At 47.5% G+C, this 25,486-nt stretch overlaps 9 protein-coding genes across 9 annotated transcripts; 5 read left to right on the top strand and 4 right to left on the bottom strand.

The window, feature by feature from the left end:
• Positions 1–559: 559 nt before the first annotated feature.
• On the bottom strand, positions 560–1,740 carry F5147DRAFT_777752 (uncharacterized protein; the record flags this gene model as incomplete). The annotated part of the gene is made up of 2 exons (XM_041442019.1): positions 560–1,621; positions 1,681–1,740. The coding sequence occupies 2 exons, from the start codon at positions 1,738–1,740 to the stop codon at positions 560–562; spliced, it is 1,122 nt and encodes a 373-aa protein (XP_041288812.1).
• Positions 1,741–2,759: 1,019 nt separating this feature from the next.
• Positions 2,760–3,620, top strand: F5147DRAFT_361656 (uncharacterized protein). Its single transcript, XM_041429387.1, has 3 exons — positions 2,760–3,042; positions 3,106–3,200; positions 3,254–3,620. The coding sequence occupies exons 1-3, from the start codon at positions 3,000–3,002 to the stop codon at positions 3,512–3,514; spliced, it is 399 nt and encodes a 132-aa protein (XP_041288811.1). The 5' UTR covers positions 2,760–2,999; the 3' UTR covers positions 3,515–3,620.
• A 341-nt stretch (positions 3,621–3,961) lies between these two features.
• On the top strand, positions 3,962–8,290 carry F5147DRAFT_763280 (uncharacterized protein). Its single transcript, XM_041440629.1, has 12 exons — positions 3,962–5,037; positions 5,059–5,504; positions 5,572–5,774; positions 5,829–5,936; positions 6,076–6,258; positions 6,306–6,448; positions 6,499–7,110; positions 7,164–7,269; positions 7,341–7,743; positions 7,790–7,937; positions 7,993–8,209; positions 8,264–8,290. Exons 1-11 carry the CDS (start codon positions 4,231–4,233, stop codon positions 8,029–8,031), a joined length of 3,198 nt encoding a protein of 1,065 aa, XP_041288810.1. The 5' UTR covers positions 3,962–4,230; the 3' UTR covers positions 8,032–8,209; positions 8,264–8,290.
• A 115-nt stretch (positions 8,291–8,405) lies between these two features.
• Positions 8,406–8,737, top strand: F5147DRAFT_714283 (uncharacterized protein). Its single transcript, XM_041438461.1, has 2 exons — positions 8,406–8,563; positions 8,621–8,737. The coding sequence occupies exons 1-2, from the start codon at positions 8,426–8,428 to the stop codon at positions 8,684–8,686; spliced, it is 204 nt and encodes a 67-aa protein (XP_041288809.1). The 5' UTR covers positions 8,406–8,425; the 3' UTR covers positions 8,687–8,737.
• Positions 8,738–9,585: 848 nt separating this feature from the next.
• Positions 9,586–10,392, bottom strand: F5147DRAFT_777749 (uncharacterized protein; the record flags this gene model as incomplete). The annotated part of the gene is made up of 1 exon (XM_041442018.1): positions 9,586–10,392. One exon carries the CDS (start codon positions 10,390–10,392, stop codon positions 9,586–9,588), a length of 807 nt encoding a protein of 268 aa, XP_041288808.1.
• A 362-nt stretch (positions 10,393–10,754) lies between these two features.
• F5147DRAFT_714260 (uncharacterized protein) lies at positions 10,755–11,368 on the top strand. The gene is given in 5 exon segments (XM_041438460.1): positions 10,755–10,884; positions 10,895–11,061; positions 11,114–11,145; positions 11,198–11,335; positions 11,346–11,368. The coding sequence occupies 3 exon segments, from the start codon at positions 10,903–10,905 to the stop codon at positions 11,244–11,246; spliced, it is 240 nt and encodes a 79-aa protein (XP_041288807.1). The 5' UTR covers positions 10,755–10,884; positions 10,895–10,902; the 3' UTR covers positions 11,247–11,335; positions 11,346–11,368.
• Positions 11,346–15,428, bottom strand: F5147DRAFT_714257 (uncharacterized protein). Its single transcript, XM_041438459.1, has 17 exons — positions 15,175–15,428; positions 15,090–15,114; positions 14,759–14,998; positions 14,448–14,689; positions 14,317–14,389; positions 14,237–14,262; positions 14,105–14,183; positions 13,994–14,050; positions 13,886–13,934; positions 13,762–13,803; positions 13,677–13,712; positions 13,231–13,618; positions 12,667–13,076; positions 12,377–12,616; positions 12,152–12,322; positions 11,888–12,053; positions 11,346–11,826 (listed from the first exon to the last, which is right to left on the bottom strand). Exons 1-17 carry the CDS (start codon positions 15,269–15,271, stop codon positions 11,471–11,473), a joined length of 2,697 nt encoding a protein of 898 aa, XP_041288806.1. The 5' UTR covers positions 15,272–15,428; the 3' UTR covers positions 11,346–11,470.
• Positions 15,429–16,460: 1,032 nt separating this feature from the next.
• On the top strand, positions 16,461–18,932 carry F5147DRAFT_361508 (laccase). The gene is made up of 13 exons (XM_041429386.1): positions 16,461–16,593; positions 16,653–16,854; positions 16,908–16,959; positions 17,005–17,073; positions 17,124–17,254; positions 17,309–17,337; positions 17,390–17,464; positions 17,518–17,545; positions 17,599–18,334; positions 18,384–18,404; positions 18,457–18,605; positions 18,662–18,685; positions 18,734–18,932. Exons 2-13 carry the CDS (start codon positions 16,676–16,678, stop codon positions 18,846–18,848), a joined length of 1,608 nt encoding a protein of 535 aa, XP_041288805.1. The 5' UTR covers positions 16,461–16,593; positions 16,653–16,675; the 3' UTR covers positions 18,849–18,932.
• A 1,380-nt stretch (positions 18,933–20,312) lies between these two features.
• F5147DRAFT_361483 (isoprenoid synthase domain-containing protein) lies at positions 20,313–22,179 on the bottom strand. Its single transcript, XM_041429385.1, has 7 exons — positions 22,150–22,179; positions 21,483–22,038; positions 21,393–21,415; positions 21,331–21,344; positions 21,132–21,278; positions 20,791–21,079; positions 20,313–20,732 (listed from the first exon to the last, which is right to left on the bottom strand). Exons 2-7 carry the CDS (start codon positions 21,859–21,861, stop codon positions 20,397–20,399), a joined length of 1,188 nt encoding a protein of 395 aa, XP_041288804.1. The 5' UTR covers positions 21,862–22,038; positions 22,150–22,179; the 3' UTR covers positions 20,313–20,396.
• Positions 22,180–25,486: the final 3,307 nt, after the last annotated feature.

Below are 25,486 nucleotides of genomic sequence, written 5' to 3'. Positions count from 1 at the left end.
CCTCACTACTAGGCTTCACTGGTTACTACTAGTGGGGTACGACTTCCCTTCGCGGTACTAGTAAGATGAATAATGAAGCCACCCATTCGATCGTTCATTCTAACTCATGTGATGCCTAGCTTGGGGTTTCTTGGGCTGCCCCGGCGTCGGCGGCCTGTCGTGTGGTGTTGCGTACGAGCGACGATGCGAAAAACACCTTGTTCTATGCATCGCTAGGCGTACTGATACACAGCGCAGGCTGTGTCACATCTACATATCGTAAGGACGGAAATTTGACCACACGGAACCGATTCGCGTTGACACCATGTGCGTGCTCCAGAATAAGCACGCGATCACTTGAACAAATCCGGGTCAGTGCCCATAAGACTTTCCATTTATGACTCCTGCCAGATTGGCTATTGAATATCTTGGACTTTCATCCGCTAACATAACTCGGAGGACGGCGGATTGGATGATGTAAGGTGAAGAGAAAGAGCCCTGTCGTTTTTAACCTCGCCTGAAGGGGTATATTGTAAGCCCACTATCCATCAACTACGATGTACTGCCTATTTTACACGAGTCAAATGAAAATCCCGGAACGCATAGGATTTGTCGATAATTCGAGTGAAGGAAAAAGTGCAACGTATTCTGCTAGCTGTCCATCCGTTGTCACCACCCCACCACTAAAGAGCAGGCTCTCCAGACGACACTGCGACCGTGTCAAAAACGCCTTGAAATCTTCGTGAGGCCATTGGCCTGTATTGCGAGCCTCGAACGCACGTAGATTGGGGAGCGTGATGGCTTTGAATTTGTCGATCGAGTCCACATGCAAATTCCCAGATATGCGAAAGGTTTGAAGTTTGGGATGGACGAATGCTTTTGAGGTCTCGATTGCCGTGAATATTCCAACTATCGTCAAGGACGAGAGATTGGGACACCAACGGAGCAACTGCGCAAAGGGGTTTGGGCCGTCTAGGATGAGCTCCAGATTTGTGAGACCGGCCCATGAGAGAGGTTTGAAGGAAGATAACATGTGGACGGTAAGCACCACGTTCATTAACTTGAGACTGCGCATGTTAGGCGGCAATTGTCCGATAGATTCCGGAACAGCGAGCACAGTATAAAAACCGTGTATGACGAGCTCATTTAGTCCGCCGAAGTCTGCGGCCGCCAGTGGACAGCAGGTACGGGAGAATGTCCTAACAGTCAGCGACGATACTTGATTGACATATGGCCGGAGCAGGCTTTGTAGCTCCGTCAAGTTGTCGTCATAGCACTCGAGTGTCAACAACAGCTGACGTCCTCGTGATCGTTTGAGGCAGGAGTCGTAGCACAAGGCTCTCTTCCGCCAGTCACCGTACCCGACGTTGAATTGTAGCCTGCGCCATAGATCTGGCATGTCCAGAGCAACCTCCCGCCATCGTCGACATACTGCGGTCAACAGCATGGGTGCCCGACGTGGCACAGGCTTCCAGTTTCCTTCTGGGATGCAGTACAGGAAAATTTGGGCGAGCATTTCCGTGGGCAAGCGCGAAAAATAATTCCTGGACCGCGCAATCTTGAACAGCATTTCGTTGCGTTGCCGGCGACGATAGTTGACGCCGTTTTGGTTTGAGACCTCTTGCCCGACTACACCCGACTGCTGAAGTGGATGATTATTAGTATATTCAGACGCCAACACTCCCAAAACCGAACACTTACAATACTCTGCAGGGTACTAATGGTACCTGAGATGGCTGATGAATTGGCGTTTGTTTGCATATCGACACGAATGAGATTGAGATGGAGATCAGAAGTAGAGAGTGATTTTGATGTTTCGTCAACCGTCGCATCCTATTTAACTTGCAACGTTTCGCAAACCACATGTCCACGACGTCCACACCTTACTATTGTAGTGGCTCATAGCGGGTCTTATGTAAAACACCAACCATCTACATCTTGTTGCAAAGGGAGTCAATGGGAACGTTTATGGAATCTGTGAGAGGGTGACCTCGCTCACCGGTAGCCTTCGACACACTTGGTCGGCGTTACTTAGGCCATCCGAGAACTTTTCTTTTCATGTGGACGACAACTGAGGGTTATAGAAATTTTCGAGTTGTGCGCCACATTGTCACGGTAACTTTGAGTTTTTGGTTGCCGCATCTGCAAAATTTGTTCCGGACACGGCTTACGAACTTCGGCTATATTTGGTTCTCAGAAAACTTTGCGCCTGTTCGTTTCTTGCAGCTTCGTCTAGCTCGGGTCGATGTCATGATCTCATCGGGCTGGTCCGAGCGTCAGCTCAGGGTGAGACGCAAGCAGATGGAGGGCGGGACAACTGCTTACGGATTTGATGATGCGTAATGACTCGATAGCTAGTTTCACGCGATGGACGGGAGCGAACAATGGGATGATAATTAAAAGATCGGTAGTACGAAACAAGGAAACTACGGAGTACTGACAAACAAAATCTTTATAGAACTAAAGGGAGTGGCGGGCGGGGGGTGAAAGAACGGATGTCTGTTCGAGTGAGGAGTAGTGCCAGTAGGTGCGACGAACTCAACGTCGCGTATAGAAGAGAAAGAATGGCGCCACCGCTCAGCTGGATGCATGGTGCCGGGATATTCCGGCAGGCGGTATACCTGAACATGGATTTTCATCGGTGAGGAAACTATACATCACAGTTTCTTGCGTATGAGTGACGATGCGAAAAACACCTTGTTCTATGCATTGGTAGGCGTACTGGCGCACAGCGCAGGCTATGTCATAAATTCAATATACTGTGACTTCAATGTGACTTTGATCGCAAAGTTGGTACATCTCACTGGGTTTGCCATGACCGTCATGACCTGTCTCTTGACGTTGTTCTACACGGAATAGAACATCTGAAGGGCCGACCAACTAGGCTTCAATCCTTCTGACAGTTCTCGCTGCCGCCATCGTTGACATTTACGACCGCTGGTACAACGGCGTGAATGATTTGAGCTCTGTGACACTGGTGTCATTGGTCTCCCTGCTCGAAGCAGGGCCTAATCCCGCTTATGAAACGATGGATATACTGGCCTTCTCTGTTCCTCCGAGTTGGTACGGTCAAAGTTTTTAAAATTAATAGATCAACTTACTTGGTTCCAACGTTTTCCTCCTCAGGCTGGTCGGGCCGTCCCATTCACTTAGGTTGTAACGACGGGTCAGTTCAATTAAGGCATGATGATGATACTACACATTGCAATTGTGTCTTGCTGGTAAGTCCGGATGACGATGGGTGTGTTTTGAATTGTTGACAATGCCCCCGTAGCTTTACGACACCATCCACGTGTGTCAGGTGGCTCGACCGAAGGTTTTGCGGCAGCATCTTGTGTTTATCATAATAGGACAAAAGGAAGGCCGGAGTCAGGTTCACGGCAATCCGTGCCAAGGCATTCGTCCTGCATTGTGTCTATTTGATATGTCCTTCGTTGCATGCCTTTTGCATACTGTACGGTACTCGAACAGCAAGCATCCCCCATTCTACTGTTGCGCTGTTCCTGCTGTGTCTCTGGTACGTGTGGTCATTTGACCATAATGATACCACATACAGCTGGAAGAAAATACAAGTACGGCTAACCAACATATCCACGTGCGCTAATTTGAATGTTCGGTTGTATTCTAGACAGGCCGTCATGGCGCGGCTATGGTCTGCACTGGATTGGTGGCGAACCACGAACGTGCATCGCTCAGCTTTCGAGCAATGAGCATGCACTTCTATCTCACTTGATGACCTCGGGGCTTTATCTGTTCGTTATGCTTCGAATTCTCTTCGAATAGATAATAAACATTAGCCCGATAGCCACATACGCACCAGGGATCGTTACATCGATTTCATGTCTCCACAATGTCAGCACGGACATCCGGCGGCTCGGTGGCGAACTGTAATGAGTAACGGTTGATATTTGGGGTGAAAACCAGAATCGACAGATATCAGTAATAAAGCTTAAAGCCCCACAAATTTGAAGTCTGCATTCTGCACCAGACTTTGATGCAAAATATTTACCGGCGAGAATGTGTGAGAATTTGAAAATCCGACGAAATTCAGTTGGCGAAAATGTGTGACTCATATCCTCCCGATAACTACAGTTGGTTACTTGTTCGAGACTTATAGAATTAATCGCGCGCGCTGCAGTCAATGTCAATGCGTGTGTGCTGCGCAGCGCTTACTCACCGCAACATCAACAATCTCCAAGTCTGCACGTCGTCACTCAGCTCAGCTTCCACATCCTCCTACCGGGTCTCCAGATGCCCAGGCTGTCATATGTGTGGTGCTCTTGTGAGAGCTACAGATGTCGAGATAATCCTGATGCAAGTGGTCAGAAACTACAGGCCGTTCAGACAGCTGCAAGACATCATGACGCTGATCAGCAGCTCCGCGATGCTCGTGCCGCTGAACCAGTTGATGATGTCGCTTCTGGGCATGACCTACCTGCGCATGAGCCCTTTGGAGCCGACGAACCATTTGCGCATAGTGATGATGATGGGGAAGTGAACTTAGACCATCCTGAGCTGCTAGACAACCTCTTCGAGACGTGGAATGAACCCCCCAATGTTCAAGGCCCAGATAACTTCAGCACTGACGAAGATGAAGAAATCTTTCAGCGACTTGGACGGTCCAATGCACCAGAGGATGATGTGGAAGATCCCGCTGTTCCTGATGATGATCCTGGCGCTGTTCCTGAGGATGGTGATGGTGTCCCCCGTGAGGATGAGGCTGTTGCCGCTATTGATCTCTTTGTATCACAGGGCACCCAGTTTGATTTCTCGGATGTCCAAGAAGCAGCGGATATTCACGCTGACCCTCCGTCATGCATGGACGACCACCCAGCAGTCCGCAATGCATACATACGTGCATTTATATCCGCAGCTTTCTACAATGCTACTCATGCGGCGGTATATCACGATCTTGAAGGAAAGGAGCGCCTTCTGCGCACCGCTCAACAGGCCAACCCTGATATCGAGTATCCAGGGCTCGATAACTTTGCCCGCACACTCCCTACCCTCCTCAGACGACTTGGTCTATCAACAGATCAATTTATTGTCTATTTTTTCGTATGTGATATCTGTTGGAAGCTACACCATCCATCAGAGCTTTCTGAGCTACTTTCCCCTGATTGCACTGTCGCTGATTGTGACGGATCATTGTACACCTCGAAACGACTCGCTGATGGCACCCTCAAACGAACTCCAACAAAAATCGTCCCATATGTACCTCCCGAACGGGCTCTCCAGCGATTTCTTCTACGACCAGGCAAATGGGACCAATTCCAGCACTGGCGTGGCCCTGAAGACCAGCCAGGTCGTGTCCTTCCTATTCCCGGTCGTGGATATGATTCATTTCCTGACCCGTCTAAGCCAATGAGGGACATCTATGATGGGTATGGCTGGCGTATGATCGAAGCGGGGCTAGAGCGTCGAAGAGGTGGGCGCTGGGAAATAGAGGATGTAGACGTGCATGAACTTCATCAACGCTTCGTTTCGCTACCTTGCGGACTGGTCTGGCAGATCAATATTGACTGGTATGTCTTTCACGTCGTCTTTCACCCTCTACGATTTGATACTTACACTAGGTGCTAATTGTTACAGGTTTCAAGTGGTCAAAGGAAAATCAGGCTATCATTCCACGGGCGCATTTTATGCTGTTATCTGCAACAATCCGCGCTCTATTCGTTATCTTCCGGAAGAAACAATCCTTGTTATGGTTATGCCAGGACCTGACGAGCCATCGTTAGAGGAGATGAACTATCTCTTAGAACCGTTTGTGGAGAGTATGCTTCGTTTGGAAAAGGGTAAGTTTTCTATAATTCGAGTCTTCGTAACTGTTTTCAATTGACGTCCTACAGGAGTAGAATTCACCGTTCATGGTCACGATGATCCGGAGGTGTCACACTCTCATCTGTACTGTAATGTATCTGATCTCCCGTCAAGTCGCAAAGTGACCGGCCTCCAAGGTCATAGTTCAAAGTTCTTCATGTGTCCAACATGTAAAACACCTTCCTTCTCGCTTGCTCACCCTAGTTGTTTCGATCCGTCAAGTACATATCTCACTGCGATACACTGCTCAATCACTGCTAACATTTGCTCACATAGACTTCAAGGACCGAGATGACTGGAGGTATATCAAGTATTCGTTTCGTTCACGTAATGCAGACTCTGCGACTGTCGACACCATTCATGAGAATCGAGGCGTCCGTTGGTCTGCCCTCAATTACCTTCCAGATTGGATGCCTGCTCGTAGCTCTGTCGTCGAGTTCATGCATGCCGTGTTTTTGTGTAAGTTTCAAGGAATGAAGTTGCAATTCATTACTGACATATCAAAGGTTTGGTGAAGCATCTTAACAGGATCATCCTCATCAAGTCTGGTTTACTCAATGGAACGAGACTTGTCAAGCCAATGGACCGACTTGAGGCCTTTTTTTCAGGGCTTGTCTGGCCAGTCGAAGCAAATCGTTTACCACCTTCAGTCAGTGTGTTATTTACTCTTCGTTGTCCACATAATAATCTGGTTCATAGCTTTCAACTGGCAAGGGATCACCTAAGGCGGATCAGTGGCGCAATCAAATTGGAGTCCTTTTTGTCGCTCTGTATGATGCGTGGGCAGTCGACGGCGAGATCCCAGATCGCGATGCACCTCCCTCAGCGTCTAATACCAAAAACTTCACTGCACAAGCCACGATGCAGAAAACTCTTCGCTCGCGGCTTATGGAGCATCTCCTTGCTCGCAATGCAAATCCTTCTGATGCTGAGATCGCTCGTGTTAACTCTGCAACAATGGATCGTAATTTACGTCGCCATTATGCTGTAATTCTCGAGTTCTCTGCTGCTGTGCGCATCCTGTCATCTCAATCTATCAGTCCGGATGATGTTCGCAGAGGATGTGCAGCGCTGTCTCATGCCACACAGAGCTGGGCTCGCATGGGATGTCACTTGACCCCATACTTTCATTTTGTTAATCACTTTGAACAACAGATGTACGAATTTGGACCTTGCTATGCAACATGGGCTTTCGCATTTGAACGACATAATGGCAGGCTCGTGAAGATCAATCACAACCAGCATAAAGGAGGAGAGCTCAAAGCTACACTGATGCGACGATGGTGGAACATCACATTTAATTACGAACTCGTACGTTTTGACGTGCATTCTTCATTAAACTAATTTTCTATGTCCATCATCAGATCCTTCATATAGAAGCTCTCCCTAACCGAACCGAGGATGATGAAGACTCCCTGCGTCTTCTTCGGACATCCCTGAAGGCACAAGAGAAAACCAATGTCATTCAAGGTCTGTCTTACCCCCTCTCTCATGACGTGAAGTTGTCAATAACATCTCATTGTGGACTTGGATACACACAGAGGAATTGACTTTCGCCAAGCACCCTAAAAAGCTCTATCTGTCGGCAATCAGTGACGATGTGTATCAAATCACGTATGAGTACCTGCGCAATGAGTGGAGGGCGAGTGTCCATCTCAAGACTTCTATGAACATCTTGGGAGATGGCGAGAACTTTATGGGCCACACCAGATCGTACTCTCACTTGTGGTTGCGGAGACTTTGTTATGGTTCTGCAACTGCTCACCGAGGAAAGTCTGCCCGTTATGCATATATCAATGGACGCCATCCTGTGGAGATTCAATACCTACTACAAGTCACACACGATAGACGTAATGTTGATGCAGCACCCCTTGTTGCGGATCTTGCTATTGTATGGCGCTTTATTTTGGATGACAACATACCTGAGTTTCCATGGGCGCTTTGGTGAGCACATTCTAATTGTGTCTTACCATACTTACTATGTTTCAAGGGCGATAGATTTAGGTGTTTCTGCGTGGTACGCAGACCAGCTTGGTGATTTGGAGGTGATTCCTATCAACACTTTGACGGGACACTTCATCCTTGCTCCCATTGAGGTACATGACCAAATGCTTTGGATCACAGTGGTGTATGATCATGTACGTCTCTCGTTTTATCATCCAATCAATTCATACTAACAGTTTAGAACACTAGGGCAACCCAGAAGCAGATGTGGACATTGACGATGACTGAACCATTACCGATATAACATTTTCTTGGAATGATACAGCTTGATTGCGCAAGAAGTCTCTCATACTAGGTTACTAGGCATTGTACAAGTCCTCATCATCCTCGTCAGCTAGTGGCTCTCTTTCATCATCTGCTAATTCTTCATCGTTCAAACCTTGTGATATGGCTTGGGCTTGTTCAGGTGCGCCTGCGATAACTGCATTTTGATATGATCAACTCATCAATTTACGTGCAGGCAATGCTATGATAATAGCGACATACCAATGCTTCCATCGTACCTCAATGGGTCTTGAGGGTGCATATGCAGCCACTCAGGATTGATCGCACCAAGGGGTATCTTCGAACCCGTCTTAACATATGGCAAATCTCGATCACGTGGATCACCAATGATGCGTGGATGACGACGGCTGAATTTTTTGTCCTCGAGTGCGAGGCCATTGAGGTGATCCATGGCTTGATTGAACTGATCCGATTCAGCTGCGTGCTCGTCACATACTTGTGGAGTACGCACCAACAACGACCGGTAATTTTCACGGTGCGTAATCCATGGTTCCTTAGATGGAGCTTTTCGCTTACCCTTGGCCTTTGCAAGTGGCTTCTTGCGAACATCCTTTTCCTCATCTGTGTCTGGGTCAATTCCTCCATGTTCATCCTCTGATGGCATGCTCTCGTCGGTGCTCTGATACACTAACTGGAACGCATAATCCCATGCAGTGGACATGAGACTTGATGCAGGTCGCACGTGGTTACGCTCCTCCAATTTCTCCACGAAAGTCAGTCAATGTATGTGAAGCTTATGAGAACCTTACAGCTCGTTTGCGTGCTTCACGTCGTGCTACCCATGAGTCAACCTTTCCTTTTACTTTTCCTGTTGTTAACGAGATTTTGTTGGCACTGCGGTACTCTGCTGCATAATACTTGAAGTTTTCGTGGAGGCACTTGAGGATGTCTTCATCCGTTTTTGAAGCGAGAAGCTCCTGGGAAACGATTGGGTGACATGATCTGATATTGTGCTTGATATACTGTATAAGGTGAGTGTGCCACGATGCGTTTTCGCTCCAGTCTTTGCTAAAGTCGGGCCGAACTTCGTCCCCTTTGATTTGTACGCCATCGTTGTGCGGATGGTAGGCCTTTATTGCTGATGGTTTCGTAACACCAATGCCTTTCAAGAAACATTTGCGGACTCCTGTCTGTCTACAACGTGAGTGAGTGCTGTTTAACCCTCACTCGATCACTCACGTTCCAGATATTATCCTTTGAATTGTCGCTAACCGCCTGTGCTGCCTTGGATTTGGATGGCTCGCTACTTCCTTGAAGCGATTTGGTAATGACGTCGACATTTGAAGAGACAGAATCAAGCAATGTGCGTGTTTTTTCGACATCTTCTCCGAGCTGATCGTGTCCATTGTGTAGTGTTTGAAGCTCCAGACGAAGTGTATCTATCTCGCGAGCTTGTTCATCTATGATGTCAGTAGCTTCATCCTGCTTCTCCTTCAGGGCCTTCATTTCATTCTCCAGGCGCATGATTGTATCCGTAAGCCACTTCGGGATGACAGCTCATGTGCCAATGGTCGGTTTGGTGAGACTCGCAGTTCCTGCACCCTCTCTATTGGTTGCTGATACACGCGAAGCTACAGATGATGAATGCGAGCCATCTGGAGTCGTGAAAGCTGTAGACAATGTGAGTGATGAACTCGTTAGTGTCGGTGAAATTGAATTGGTGTTTTGTGGCGTAGCAGATCGCTCTCGGGTGCTCAACAACATGTTGAAGGGATTGGTGCCAGTCGGACGTGTAGACAAGGTATCAAACGGACTCTTGATGATTGCAGCACTCGCTAACGTGAATGGGATTGATTGATTCATAGCGGGAGGCGGCATTCTCTCGGTGTCTGGGTTGTAGCCTTGTATCAGTGACGGCGTGTCTAGCTCGTGTGGTGCCTGAAGTGCAGGATCGATGGGTACGTCTGCAGGTCCAGATGAACGATTGTTTACTTCTGACAGCTTTGCCTCCATCGCATCAGGACGCATATATGCATCATAACGCTGGTCCTGTGGCAACATAGCGTCGAATGACTGCGGCGGATGGGGCGGGATGGATTCCGGAGGAACTAGGTGAGCTACTGGCGCCGTCTTATGACCAATTGGAGGTGTTGACACGGATTCTAGTGCTGCAAACGGGTTTTTGAACCCACCTGTGGTCTGTGGCTGCTTCCTACCACGTTTGGAGGCTGTTGACACATCCCCAGCTCCATCATCCAGCTTCCTCTTGTGTGCAGCCTTGTCCCCAGCCCCTTGACTCTCTTCTGGGCTCGTTTCCTGGTCCAGCGCACTGTGTGAGGCAACCCGAGGCTTCCGAGGAGGCATAGTATCGGAGATTGTTGTGTTGCTATCCAGGGGTCGGATTGCACGTCAAAATAGCTTCAGTGGGCTTGTCTGGACGCTCAGGAGCTTGCTCAGCAGTACAGGCTTTCCACAGAGGGCTCTGATCGTTGCAGAAGAAGGAAGGAGGCGTGTCGCAGGGGAATATGCTGTATTAGGCTACATACGGACAAATATTTGACAGGTGAATAGTTAGGGAGAATCTCAATTTTTTGCCGTTGAAAAGTATCAGATAAGGGCTCATTCCGACGATTTTTGGCTCTTCAAGATATTGGCGATTATTTGCCTGAATATCGTCGGATATTTGCTCTTTCCGACGATAATCCACCGTTGGTAAATTTGCGTCAAAGTCTGGTGCTGCTGGCAATACGTACGTTATATGTTTTGTCTGAACTATGCTATTCATAGGCACAGACTGAGAGCTGGCATGCAAAAGCAAGCAGCATGCCCTCAATCCAGGCATATCGTTCGAGATCTCATCACCTCACACGAACCATGCGTCTCTCCTTCGTCTGGATCCTCGGCACTGTCTGCATTGCGGCTGTCTCGTCTATGCCTGTCAGTGAAGATGACCTTGCATGCCCCATGCTTTGCAATTCATTCATAGACTGCTGCGTTAGACGTGAGTGTCTGTCGATATACATACCTAGCAGTGTAAGCATGAGTGGGTTTCTTTGTGGAATTGCCCTACTGACCTGCTTCGTAGGAACAAGTTATAAATGTATGTCGACTGGTGGAGTACGAAGAGTTTGCTCTGCAGAAGATTTAACCATGTTGACTGTCCTAATAGCGTCGTTTTGGGACCGCCTACACAGGATGAGGCAAGCCTCAGCAACTGAGCAGCACGTCGTAACCGTACTAGTACCAGCAGTGTATGATGGGTACTGTTCTGTGTTTCAAAGAGGATAACCTTGAATCATTAAATCATAAATTAGCACAAAGGCAAAATTTTCAGTTAGGCGTTTTCATTTGAAGGACAAGAAATGAGAGACTGATGAATTTTGATGGCGGTTTTAACGATGGATGATCTCTAACTCATCGTCCCATATACCGCGAACCCAACCTACACGACCACCTCTCCGCTCACGCACCCCATGAACAGCGCATCTACACTACCGCCTGTCTTCTCATCCAGCCATGCATCGAACTCCTCAAATAGTTTCATCGCTTGATGTCCATCCGCGTCAGCCTTTTTTGCGGGCCACATGCGCTTCTCCTGGATCCCAATGAAGTCCACCCTCAACCCATCCACATCAGACGATCTGGGATGCGCATTCGGGGGCGGCCACTTGATCGTCATGTCCACCGTCCATACGTCAGTCCCGTAGAATGACGCCTCTTTGATGTGGTGTCGTGCAAATTCCTCCGGTGGGTTGTTATCTAGCGTCCACTCCAGTACATGCGCATCGAATGCAATCACTGCAAGAAGAATTTAGTCTACGTGACACCAAGGTGACCCAGCATATATATATAAACTTACCAGTCCACATTATCCCCGGGTGATCGATCTTTAATGTCATAGTCCTGGTTCCCTTACTCTCATCGAGGGTATCATTAACAGCTGAAACCGTGAACTGCTCTTCTGGCGGCCAAGGAGCATCATACGCCGGGTCGAGCGGGAGGTCAATCTTGTACGGTGAGAGGAACTGCGTGACGTTCAACAAAGACGCCGTGTTCGATTGCAAATTATTAAACCATACGTCAGCATCCCCATAAATGACGGCTGAATGTTGTTAAGTCTCACCGCTGAAAATGGATACAATGTATCCCAATCACTGTTCCAGTCATCCATGACAATAGCCTTGGGAGGCATCCCAGCTGCGCCGAAGTGTGCCGTGATGTCATGCACCAAATCGTCAAAGCCAGGCGCGCCATCTGCCGCTGCGATATGGAGGTGCTGCTCCCGTGTGTTCAACTAGATCGTTCCTGCTCAGCTTCTTTCACAACCTACAGGGCAACTAGCACTCACGTCTTCCTTATGAAGAACAAACAGCCTCTTTTGATGATTTCTATCAAATACCTCCTTTCTGGCAAACACTGCCATCACTACGCCCACTACAAGGAGTGAAATCGTGACTGCTTTACGCAGAACAGGCAGATCAAATCGGTGAACGAATGGCGTAGTGAAATTAAGCGTGTAAGAACCCAAGACCGCCACAATGGAAGCGATGATGTATTCTGCTGGAGCCTCAGAGCCAATACGCCCAGTCTGTGAAAGAGGTATGAGGAGGGAGGCCCATGGAAACATAGATCACTTGCCAGCGGTACGAACACAACCAAAGTCGCAGAAGCCAGTTGAGTCCCCGTCAACAATGGGATGGTCTGGCCCAGAGCATATGTCCATAGGCTCACCGAACCGTCTTTGGCCTCCGGCTTATCCACCTTATTGCGCCCACCCTCCGCTTCTTTCGCATCCCCATCTCGCATCTTTTCTGCTGCATGCATCATTTCTATTCCAGCATCATTTACGGAGGAGGCGCTCAAGTAGTAAGTCACCCGATCGACAAGTAAGGCCCCAAATGTCGAGAGTGCACTAAGGAAGAACACCGCGCTTGATCCAACACCAGCGAACTGGCCCGCTACAGCCAGGAACGCATAGGCAAGGAGTTGTGCATGCAAGATGGCTTTTTCAGGGACTGGGGCCAATGGCAGTTGAGTTATGAGTGCTCCTGCGTGAATAAGTTTGTGTGAGTCATGAGGCCAGGAAGGCATTGAAACGAAATAGACATAATTCTGGGTACAAAACACGAAATAAGATCCGAGTGAATTCGAGAATAGGCTGGTGTGGAAAATCATAGCACACGTTGAAGTAAAATCACTCACCGCACATTGCCGCGGGGCCATACAATATCAACGGCTCAAACTCGCCCTTGAACCAGCTCATTCCCCGACCCAACACCTGCTGCATCATAAACGCAACAGCGTTCGCTCCAACAAGAGCTCCCAGGCCTCCTAAGACCACCGAAAATAATGCCTTCGCCATCGTTGCACCTCTTGCGCTGGGCCCGCTAGCGCTTCTGACAAGCACACAACTAGCAATGAAAAGTAGCGAATAAAGCACCTTAGCTGTGCGGAACGAGTAGACGAAGAATACGCCAAGGTACGTAAAGAAGACGGTGCGAGGGCGGCCGTAGCCTGAAGCGAGCCCTGGTAGCGATGAGGCGGGTGAGGTGAGATGTTCAATGAGCGCAAATGTGTTCTCGGCCATGTGCTAGAGTGAGGGAAACAATCAATCACATGATCAGATGTAGGAGGTTCGGATAACAGACCTGCGCAACGCCTGCCTCAATGTTTTCTACCAGATCCTGTACTACATCAGTATATCCCAACATTTTAGTTTATCAAGTTGCATACCCCGCGCATGTGGTACAAGTAACTGTTACCTACAACTGCCATCTACGTGCAGTTAGCGTTGAAAACTTTACCGACGAAAAGAGAAATAGGAGACAATTGTAGAAAGAAGAAAGGTCAGACGTACATCAAGCCCGGTGACGTTCAAGTAGTACTCAAACTGCCGGAAATCAGTGCTTACAGCCGACGGCATGAATATTAGTGTAAGAAATAAGGGGAAGACAAAGAGACATACTCAGAGAGTAGCACACCCGAGCTAAAGATCTCGTTTGCAAAGATAGTTCCGTATGGTCTGTGTACATTGGCATTGGCACTGAGACCAAAAGGAAAAAGCAATAACACTGACCGAGGCACATGCGAATACGCCTGAATCATCTCGTGAGACGTCGCCTGGAACAGAAGTTCAGGGCCTGTGGTACCGGCAGCTACAGACTCGTATCAGCTGCATGAACGGGTGTCCCATATGTGAACAGCTGACCTTCCAAATTGATGACAGCACGGACACTGGAAGAATAATGTAAGGTGAAATGCAACAGGAGTGATAACTATGGGACACACGTAGACGCAATAGGGTGCTGGGTCGAGAAAAGGTGAGAGCCATCCTGGAGAGACTCCTCCGCATTATTGAACACTGTGGCTGCATTAGCATAGATCCTACTAGTATGGCATCGGAAATAGACAAAACTCACGAAATATAACTGCATGCTTTGGCTCCCACCCAGGGGTATTCACCAGCACCCGCACGCACTCAATCATTACGCCAACCGCGAGCGCGTCGTCTGCAGCGCCTGGACTAGGAAGGGTACTATCAAGATGTGAGTTGACAAGCACTGCATCAACTTTTCCCTGGTCCGTGCCATCGCTGAGGCGTATGATGATATTACTCAAGTTGACATAATGTTTATACAGCCGCGCAGCCATCATATCGAAGCTATCGGGCACGACGGGAAGCTATATAAGACACGGAAGGTCATTGGAAGTGATGAAGTAAATGGCGTACCGATGACTACCACTGCCCTCTTGCCTCCATACCTCGCATTGGAGCTTACGGCCGGGTTGAGCGGCTACGACACGCTCACACTCCTCTTTGAGCTGGTAAGCCTTCTCTGTCATCCAAGCATCTGCGAGTGCGTGTTCGCGGGTACCAGGCGTGCGGTATCCGATATCCTCTGACAGGTACTTGGCATATTGAAGGATTGTTGCTTCAGAGAGCTGAGGCAAAGAAGTCATAGGATCATATCTGGTGGTTGGGATTCAGGTTGGGTTCAGCGGACAAGCAAACATTTGTTAGTCAATATTGATTCGAGTCGAGACATAAAGGAATAACGCACTGGTCTACGATGGGCGTAGGTAATGCTGCGGAGTGAAAAATAAGCTGACAGGGTTCAATGTGGGATTGACGACAAGAACACGTACAATACTGGTGCTTCAATGCAAGCCATGGCAATCCAATGAGCAGCGGTACTAGCGCGAGCAGAGACTGCGCTGGCCCCCATTGTCGCGTTCTAACCATGATGTCCAGATTCCAGGTCAAGTCAACTTGGTCGACCTCACTGTTTAGGCGGTTAGCTGCAACGCAAAAGCTGCTCAACAAACAGAAATTTTGTGTAGTACTATATGTATCACTGCAGTAACATGCGTCGTGACTCAAGCAACTTGGAAACCGTTTCAACAAACAACGAGCGCAAAGCGTATTAAAGTATTATAATAAATAGAACACGTGACCTATTTTGATTGGCTGCTGTCCAACCATACTGGTTTTGGGATTGTGTATGTACATGTCCGGACATGGCCTGTGCAGTGACTAGCGGAGAATATGACTAGCGGAGTTATATCACTAGTACGAGCGGAACTTACCGAAATAGATGGGACATGCTTGCCTCTCAGTCTGTCCATGCAAAGAGATCATGATGAATTCTCAACAGATTGGGTGTCCGCCGAGCCGCATAACCACAACCCCGCTAGTGCACAGCGCTGCAAATCAATGATTCACAGGAACATGCAATAACCCATCGTAGTAGTTACTACAACATACTGAATGGAGTTTAGTGTGCGAAGGACTCGACTAATGTTTGGGCGTGCTATGAAAGCACGACACGAAGGTTCACGAAGGTGTCCCTTGCTTAAGTAGCATGGTTGAATTGATCAAGACGGTTTGCATTGTAGTAAGGATAGCCACTGTTTGTTGCCAAACGTTAAACTGTGGAAAGGACCAATTGTGTGATGGCATCGAGATTCGATAGAGTCCCAGACCTTCCCCATTAAATGATACAAACTGACAGCATGGTGTCACCTGACCAGTCTGCTGGCTACCTTCGTCTACGTGTCTGCTGGCTAGTAAGTCTCGGTCAACTACTGCCATCGCACAGCTAACGGCTTCCAGCTATATATTCCGAAAACCTTTTAGTCATACACTGATCAAGTGTTTACTTCATTGATATGCGCTATATAGGTTTTTGGTGTGCCGGAAGAGCGGTCCCAAAACCGCCAAGGTCTTAAATCGTTCAGTCTAGTTCATAATGTTCATCACACTTGCCTTATACTGTCTTGTGGCATCAGATCATGGCGTTGATATTCAGTTATTTCAGATTGCAGCCGTTGAATGGTGCGTCACTTGTTGTCATTCTTGATCCGTTTCTGTTTTGATCTAGACCAACTAACCTGTATTGACTTGTACAAAAGCCAGAACATATCCAACTTCACAATGTGCACTCCTTGTCTTCTTGCGCATCATATCCTGAGTGGTCTGTGGCTCCAGCAACCCGAAGACCCGCCCGTCGACTTCCAACTCTACCACCACAGTCTTGTCGCTCATTCTAATCGCGGATATCACAAGTCTGTACATTATTTGTCTATTCCATTGCCTTCGAGCTGATCTCTACGTCTGATTCCAGGGTTCAGAATCATAGTTTATCTCATGTTTCCTTACACTGTCCTCGCCGGCTGCCTTTTTTCCTTGTCACATACAGTGTCGGTAGTATCTTCAAGATCCAACTATGATGGCTCACCGTCTAGCGTGCCCCCGTTCACCATCAAGCCTGTTACTGAACTCGTCGTCGTTAATAAAGTAATCGCGCCTGACGGCTTTGCACGGTCGTGAGTTAATACCCACATGTTCCCCTACCTGTCTTTATCTTCATCCCGAACAGGGCAACACTTGCAGGAGGGATTTTTCCTGGTCCTCTCATCAAGGCGCAGAAGGTTTGTGCTATTGTTTAATTAACGTCTGACGCTGATTTTTCGAAGAATGACAATTTTAGCATCAATGTCGTGAACAGGTTACATGACAAAGATATGCCTTTGTCGACGAGTGTAGTATGTGCTTTACTCTTTTCTCACCTCAAGCTCCCTGATACCCTTCAAAGCATTGGCATGGCATCCAACAAAAGAAGACGAACTGGGCAGATGGCGCATCATTCGTCACTCAGTGTCCAATCCCTCAAAATCGCTCCTTTCTCCACGAATTTAGCGCACCCAACCAGACTGGAACTTTTTGGTTTGTGCTCCTATTTTCTGTGAAGGAGGAAGGCTAAAGTATGTCTTACGATAGGTACCACTCGCATTTTTCCACCCAGTATTGTGAGTGTTCATAACTACCTATGCGACCTATGCTACACAGCTTTACATCCAGGTGACGGTCTTAGAGGTCCCCTTGTCATATATGACCCTGAGGATCCCCATCAAGATTTATATGACATAGATGACGGTTTGTATCTTTCCTTCCATGTTTAGACAGAGCATTGATCATCTTTGGCATAGAGAACACGATAATCACACTTTCCGACTGGTTCGAGTTGTCTTCTTAGCCTTTTGCATTCCAAATCTTATCACTTCCTTCAGGTACCACGATCCTACGCCCAAGTTAAACAAAATTTTCGGCCCCATCAGATCCAACTCCACCCTCATCAATGGTTTGGGGCGCTATCCTGGCGGACCCAAATCACCTCTTTCTGTCATCAATGTCGAACAGGGCAAGCGTTACCGGTTCCGCATCATCGGTCTTTCTTGTGATCCATCATATAACTTCACTATCGATGGCCATACCATGACGATTATCGAAGCAGACGGTATCGAAACTGTCCCTGAGACTGTGGATTCTCTTCCAGTGCTTGCTGGCCAACGCTACTCCGTCGTCGTCTACGCGAATCAGCCTGTGGATAATTACTGGGTTCGCGCACCATCCAACTTTCCAAATCAAACGTTTGCAGGTGGCTTGAGTCAAGCCATCCTCAGGTACAATGGCGCGCCCGATGAAGATCCTACGAGCACTCCTGGACCTTACATCTTACCATTCAACGAAGGGAAGCTTGCTTCTTTGCTCAGCATCCCTGTCCCCGGTTTCCCCGAGATTGGCAAAGCAGACGTCCACATCAACTTACTTGCCACCACTGTGAATGGTATCTTCAGGGTCAACAATGTTACGTACCACAACCCTCCGACGCCGGTTCTGTTGCAAATGCTCAGTGGAGCGCAGCATCCCTCAGATTTATTGCCGAGCGGAAGCGTATACGAGCTTCCCTCAAATAAGGTAGTGGAAATCACCTTGCCCTACACAGGTTTACTTTTTGGAGGTACAGTAAGTGCGCCCCAGTGTTTCTCACACCTGTTGCTCACCATCATTATAGCATCCTATCCACCTTCATGGAGTGCGTCATTCTGCCGTTTCTGTGTGATTCCTCGTTCTAACGCACTCGACAGCACACTTTTGCCGTTGTTAGAACGTCGGGAAACAGCACGCCAAACTTCGTCAACCCAATCTGGAGAGACACAGTAAGTATGGGATCGATAGGGGACAACGTTACAATACGTTTCGTCACGGACAATTCTGGACCGTGGTTTATTCATTGGTGAGCATGTATTCTCGTTACATTCCATGTTACGTATCTCATGATGTGTTTACCAGCCACATCGACTTCCATTTGAATCAGTACGTATGCACAAGTAATCTTTGAGCCACGAGCTCATTCCTATGTAGCGGCTTTGCGGTGGTCATGGCTGAAGCTCGGGATCAAGTTCCCAACCTCAACGCGAGCATTCCAGGTATGGGTGCCGCGCTAGTTGTCCCCAGCACACTAAACGGAACTTTCTAGCATCTTGGGCGTCGCTATGTCCTTCAAATCAGACATCTAGTCAAGCACGCCTAGGTTCCTTCAATACGACAACATCACACCTGGGCTCCTTCAATAAGACCACACACTCACATGATTTATAAAATCATCGAGCATTCAAATCTCTCAATTCCGACCATTTCTACGCGTTATACCCCTATTTTATTTACCACTTCTAATTCCGAAAAAGTATCGTTATATCCGGCCATCTGTCCTTTACATGATAATGATTTATCGTCACGCGTGTTTTTATTCCTCCATTTAATAACACATTTGTATACAATGCATTGGTTCATCTGCTCATCGTTGGACTGCCGATTCAGACAATTCCCCAAAGTATCTCACTGCGTTCGTGAAGAGATTACCAATGCTGCAGTACCGACATAGTCGCAGTACGACCAATGAGTCCTGACCGGTGACCCCTTGTGGTTGCTACGGAAGCTGGCTATTAGCATGCTGTTCCCAAGCCGACAACTTGTGTCAGAAAATGGTTCCGACAAGTATATCTGGTTACTGGTATGAGGTTCACTGGAGCTCTGATCAGATGAATAGGGCAGGCTAGTAAGTAAAGGCTATTATTACTTCCCGACCTGACAGAGCAATATCATATTCTCTTGTAGACCAGATCAGGCTAATAACATCGTCGACTACATTAGTAATTGGCTAAGATCCTATCCGACTCCGTTTGCGTGAAGCATTTTTCAATGACGCTACCAGGTTTAGCCTGGGCTGTGCATACAGAGTATGGTACCTTTCTGGCTAGTGATCAGGTGCAGGTAAGTAACGACCTACTAGATTTCAGACATAAACTAAAAGACTGCCAAGAAGGTGCTAGTACGTACTCTGGAAAAGCAAAGAGATGGGTAATGAACAACCCGACTCAGTTGTTTAAGCTTTAAGTGCGAAGCTTTAGGTGACGACTACCGTATATAAAAATCGTCACCGTTCACATTGACGTTGTCCTGTTCGTAACCAAGAGGTTTGCCGCCGCTGTTCCTACTACTCGGGCAGGTCAAGAGAAAATTTGTAGTAGCTGACGACTTGGAGGTGTACAAGGCCTTGTTATTACCGTTACACTCCACGTACCTTGTTCTTGTCAATGTTTGTTACCCATATCACGGTGGAGAACCGCGCCAAATGCATCATCACAAAAATTGTTCAGCCTAGACTACCACATTCACCTAAAATGAGTGGTGGTACATGTATACTGTTTCCTTGACTTGTACAAAAATTGGTACATATGTACATACTCGTGAGTGTACAATTCTATATAGAAAGCAAGACTCTTCCTTCCATTCTGGTCTGACTAGGCACACTAGTACTATTATACACAACAGCAGAAATCAAGAACGTTTCGAGTAGGAAAAAGGAGAAGCATGATGCGCGTTTCCGCGGTAAAAAAAAAGCAACTTCACACGAAGCAAGACATAGACAATGATGTAACTTTCTATAATGGTAGTCATCGCAATAAGAATCGTGCATCGCAGGCAAGAAGTGAAACGGTCTTACATACAGCAATAGCTGTGGATTTCACAATGGTCGCTTGGGAAGCAGCTTGACAATTCGGTTCTGCTTGACGATATGCGCATCCTTCCCGAAATAGCGGGCGGACTCGAAGGACCACTGCAGCGTACCGGTAATCCAGTTCTGCAGTCCTTCGACGTACTTAGCCACATCCTTGTCGATTTCTTCTCCCCACGAGGGGAGGTTAGCGCGGTTTTCTTCGAAGCGTTGAAGGGAGATATTGCATAGCCGGCCGCAGTAGTCAATAGCGCCTTGCAGGTCGAGACCTTGTTTGACCATGAGCACAGCAACTGAATTATTTGTGCTATGGTGAAATTGCTCCAGGTTATAGGAGAAAATATCCTATCAGCAGCGATATCAGTAGTGCCCTAACTTTGACGACGACAGAATGAGGTATTACATTTGACCAAGAAATAAAATCATTGGCAGCCTCCTCCAGCGCTATGATGACTGGATGCGAGACTACTTCGTCGGGAAGATCAATCTGACAGGCGAATTCGGTAAAGGCAAAGCAAGCCTTGCAGCCGCTCAAGTCGCGCCTCAATTCGATGTAAGATTCAACATCATTGATATGTCCCTTGGCGCGGTTCTCCACCTCCTTGGCCGCAGAGATAAACCACAAGTCCATACCATGAATAAAGCGCTCTGTGCAGCCAGGGCCGCCAGTCTCTTTAAAACGACTGAAATATCTAAAAACCGTAAGATGATTGAAATGTGTGCTTGATGAGAAAATAGACATACGATTTGCACATCTTTCCACTATATCTTTCCGTCTGGAAGTTGGCGGGATCGCGATATGTCAAGAGCAGTTGATAGCGTCCGTCGGACCACCCGGACGTGACGACAAGTGGCATATATATATCAGAGACATTTTGCAGTACCTGACTCCTTTTCCCCTTTTCTCAACCTTACTTAAGACGTCGAATATCCGTCAACGCACCCGTTTCCCCGTGACTGAGGTGCGTATCGTTAGTTTCCTCTTTGTTATATCATCGTACTCACTACATGTACACATAGGCTCGTGTCTAGGTTCGTAGCGATACGTTAATGGAGTCCGTTTCCCCGTGACTGAGGCTCGTGTCTAGCTCTCACCTCTTACACGATACGCAGATATGCAGCAGTCGCGTACTCCCCAAGCATCATTGACATCGGACCTTTCGATCTCGAGCCAGTCATCCATTTTGAATGACCAGCCCAGGAAGTCCGCGCAGACTTTGAGATGGAAAGCATCCGCATCAGGGAAACAAACTGAAGCGAAGTAACCTGGGCGCAATATCGTAGTATATTTGGTAGCCTCGGGCTCTACCAGATGGGCTTCGCTACAAAGCCATTGTTCAATAGCGCGAGATACTGGATCACAGTGAGGGTTTAGTCGCATGGGGTAGGGGCAATCGCTGAAGAAGTCAGGTAAAATGAACTCTGTGGGCTGGGAGTCAGAACAAGTGACGGTGCAAGTTGCGGTAGAATCCATGGAGGTTGTTGGATTTGTGTCGTGAACGTCGACGAGTGAATGGAGAGATCAGAGACCCAAGTTATGAGACAAAGGCTCAGAAATATGCCACCCTTTATATGTGGAGAATCTATACGAGCGGGAGGCTTCGCGACACGCTAAACAGGTACGAATATCTCAGTATTCGTTTATGAAACTCTATTAACAAAATGTTGTACCTAAACAGGTACGAATCTACTTGTACGTCAGTACTCTACTCAAACGTTACAGTGGGATAACAACTCACATCTCAGTATTCATTTATGAAACTGAGATGTTACGACTTTGGCTGGCTCTTCTTATACGGTGAGTGTGCCAGCAAGACTTTTGATGAAAACATATATACTTAAGAACGAAAAGATTGCCGACGTTGACACGTCGTCCACGTTCTCCGTTTGGAGACGCTCGCACTCGATGTGGTTCATTCTTCGGCCGTACTCTCCTTCTCCCCTTCGGCTCTGTCTCTCTCGGCCTTACGCTCCTCGGATACATCGGCTCTCAACATTATACTATGCCAATCTTGCTTGTGGGTGTGTCGTGTTGGCTCGGACCATCGCGTGATTTTGGAAATGAGGTGTAAACTCACCTGTTCTATGTGTCACCTACTCGAATTATAGCAAGGTTTGAATCACGCTTCTCTAAACAGGGTGGAACATTACTGAGTGTCGCCCCTGTAGCTTTGATATCGCTAACGACTCGGGCTATTCCATAGGTAGGATGTACAAATGATGACTTTTGGTTAGTGTTGTTCGTAATTGTTTCGTATGAGTAGATCTCTTCTATGATTATGACGCTTACTTCAAGGATTTTCCTTCTGCATTCCCCTTCCGAAAGTCAGTCACGATAGAAATAGATGAAATGTCAAACACGAGGACCATGAACTTGGTACATCTGATCATTGACGGCGATTCACCTGCATGTAAATTGAGATCGACGGACCCATCTAAAATCTTGCGTGGGAAGGGTAGAATTGGTTTGGTCGGTTCCGCTATACTTAGCTCGGAGACTACCGCTCAGTCATAGTGCTAATAGGCATCCAGCACGTCTATCACAGTATCTGTTGTGGCAACACAATGGCCATGAAACACGGTGCTGCTACAGCTGTTGTCCGCATCTGTCTCGTGTGATAACCCACGGGCCACCATCGATATCGGTTCAGAGACTCTATGAATGATCTGCTTGAATGATCCAGGTTGCCGTGCTGTCGCTCAACTGATGGATGCGTTATAGTCACATCAACGTTCAAAAATACGTGGTAAGAATCATATTACTCATCAGACACGTTCCTTGTCAAACCTGCTTTAGTCGCAAGTCGGGAGAAATGATAAGAACTTGAAAGCATTGTGAAGTAAGAAATATAAATAAACTCCGAACTTCGTTAGATCTTGGTGAGGGTCACGTACCGCACTCTGAGTGACTCACGTAGCCTATACTGGTTATGCCATTGTGAGTGCATATAATTTAAGTTGAGTAACGTTTGATAGTTGTTGAACGTTGAGCGTTCATCTACGAATATCCAACTGTTCTGATCCCATCAATTTCCGTCGTTCTCCGTGCGAGGGCGTCTGACACTGAGCGCTGAGGCCAATTTTAATCACTCATGACACATCACGTGATTTATAATTATACGCGTCGACATTAACCAGAGTTGATCCTCGCTTGACCAGGAACCACCACCGCATCTCACCTGCTCCTTCAATGGAGCCTCACCAAGGACACAGAATGACTCTATTTTCTAAACCACGCCATAATCAACCTGACGATAGTAACAGTCAAAAGCCTCTGTTCATGACTCCACAACCTGGACACACGGAAAAAAAAATAGCAGTCCCAGCATTTAGCAACAGCTCGCAACGAACATTTGCACACACACGGAGCTCTAATTTTGTAGAGAATGCGGCCTCCAGAAATCTGGCTGAATCTAGCCTCCATTTTCCCAGTTTCAAGTTCAACACGACAACTTCCCGCCTGGAGTCGCACAGCCCAAGTTCTCAGCACTCACCTTCCTTCTATGACACAAACAGTGGACTATCAGCAAAGGTATGCCGCATATATTCTTAGGTTGGTTCTGAAATCATGCTATGTCATTACAGCGTCCCAAAGTGGAGATAAAGAAAGAGGACCACGGTGATTATATGCGCTTGAACTGTTATCATTTAATATCATTTTTCCAGACATTGATGGACACAAGCAGTTTACGATGCTCGGAAAGCAAATTTCACAACATTCTCCTGCAGAATATCGATACCCCCCATTAAAGACGACCACAGAAGAGATCGGTTCTCAAGCAAGTTTAGGTGTCCTTGGGAGTGATATGACCGAAGAGGACCTCATCATCACAAAAATGGCTAGCAGTAATCGTCGAGCGAATGTTGAGCTAGTGAGACTGGTACGTTGACCCCATTCAGTTTTCTATATCACAATGTCTATCAACATCATTATAGCGGGAACATAACGCCGAACTCGAATCCCAGCTTAGTATCAAGACTGAACTCGTCGCCGATCTCTCACGACAGAATACGGAGTTGTCTCGTCAGGCGTCGGACGCCTCTCATCAGAACTCAGAACTATCTCGACGAATCGCCCAACTTAAATTGACAACCAAGGAAGCAATTGACAAGGCTAACAGGAGGTTTCTAAATATTTTGTGCATCCGTTTTCCATTCGCTGATCTCATCCAGTTGCGTCGAACTCAGAGATTCTTATGAGGCGCTCCGAATCCAATTTCAAGCATCATCTACCTTGGTGAACGATGCCCGAAAAACAATGGAAAGCCTTGAGGAGCTTCGGGACGCCGCTCGCATCGGCCTCCAAGGTCAGTTCACTCTCCGAATTATCATCCTTGCTTCGCCGGGTTGTGACTCAGAATAATTAAAGTATTCCTCGACGATACTGGGCATCTGCCCAATGTAGGCCAGACAAGGATAGTTGTAAACGAGCTACAGGCTGAGCTTACTCGGAGTGAGTCACATCTTCCCATGGGAAATCAGTACGGCACATTATGTGTGCAGCCCAACAGGTGGCCGATCTCCTGCGTGAAAAATTGCAAAATATGGGTTCTGAGCTGATAGATTCCCGGGCGCGCGTTGCGGAACTGGAGGAGCATTTTGGGAACGATAGAAAGTTAATTGCCTCAACAACATCGGAGCTTGAGCGAACCTGTAAGTTGGGTCATTGTCATCTTGATGAATAGCGATTCTCATGGCCATCCAGCGGAGCGCGTTGTAGATATTGCTGAGTACCTGAAGCTCCAGAAGCATGAAACAATTGACGTTCTCAGCAAACTGGCGCAAGCGGAGGAACAGCTGGCTGACAGCCAGTCACGGTAATGAATACATCTGATGGTCATATGATATTTTGTCTAACTCTGGATAACAGCTTGCAAGAACGCGAGGCGATGGTACATTCCATGCGGCAAGAGATGGAATCTATGAGACAGGAGTATGATTCTGCGTTTCTGGCAATTCGGCTGCTTGTAACACAACATTTTTAGGATTTCCGAGTTTGAAGAAGCTATGCATGACAGTAAATCGCAAACTCGGATCGTGCAGAACACTGTAACCTTCCAAGAACAACACATAAAGGACCTAGAGGGGAGGTGAGTCTT

Source organism: Suillus discolor (assembly GCF_016758755.1).
Source record: "Suillus discolor strain FC423 chromosome Unknown F5147scaffold_62, whole genome shotgun sequence".
In the NCBI taxonomy this organism is placed as follows: Eukaryota; Fungi; Basidiomycota; class Agaricomycetes; order Boletales; family Suillaceae; genus Suillus; species Suillus discolor.
The sequence above is the reverse complement of the archived record's forward strand: the minus strand, read 5'-3'. Positions and strand labels throughout refer to the sequence as shown.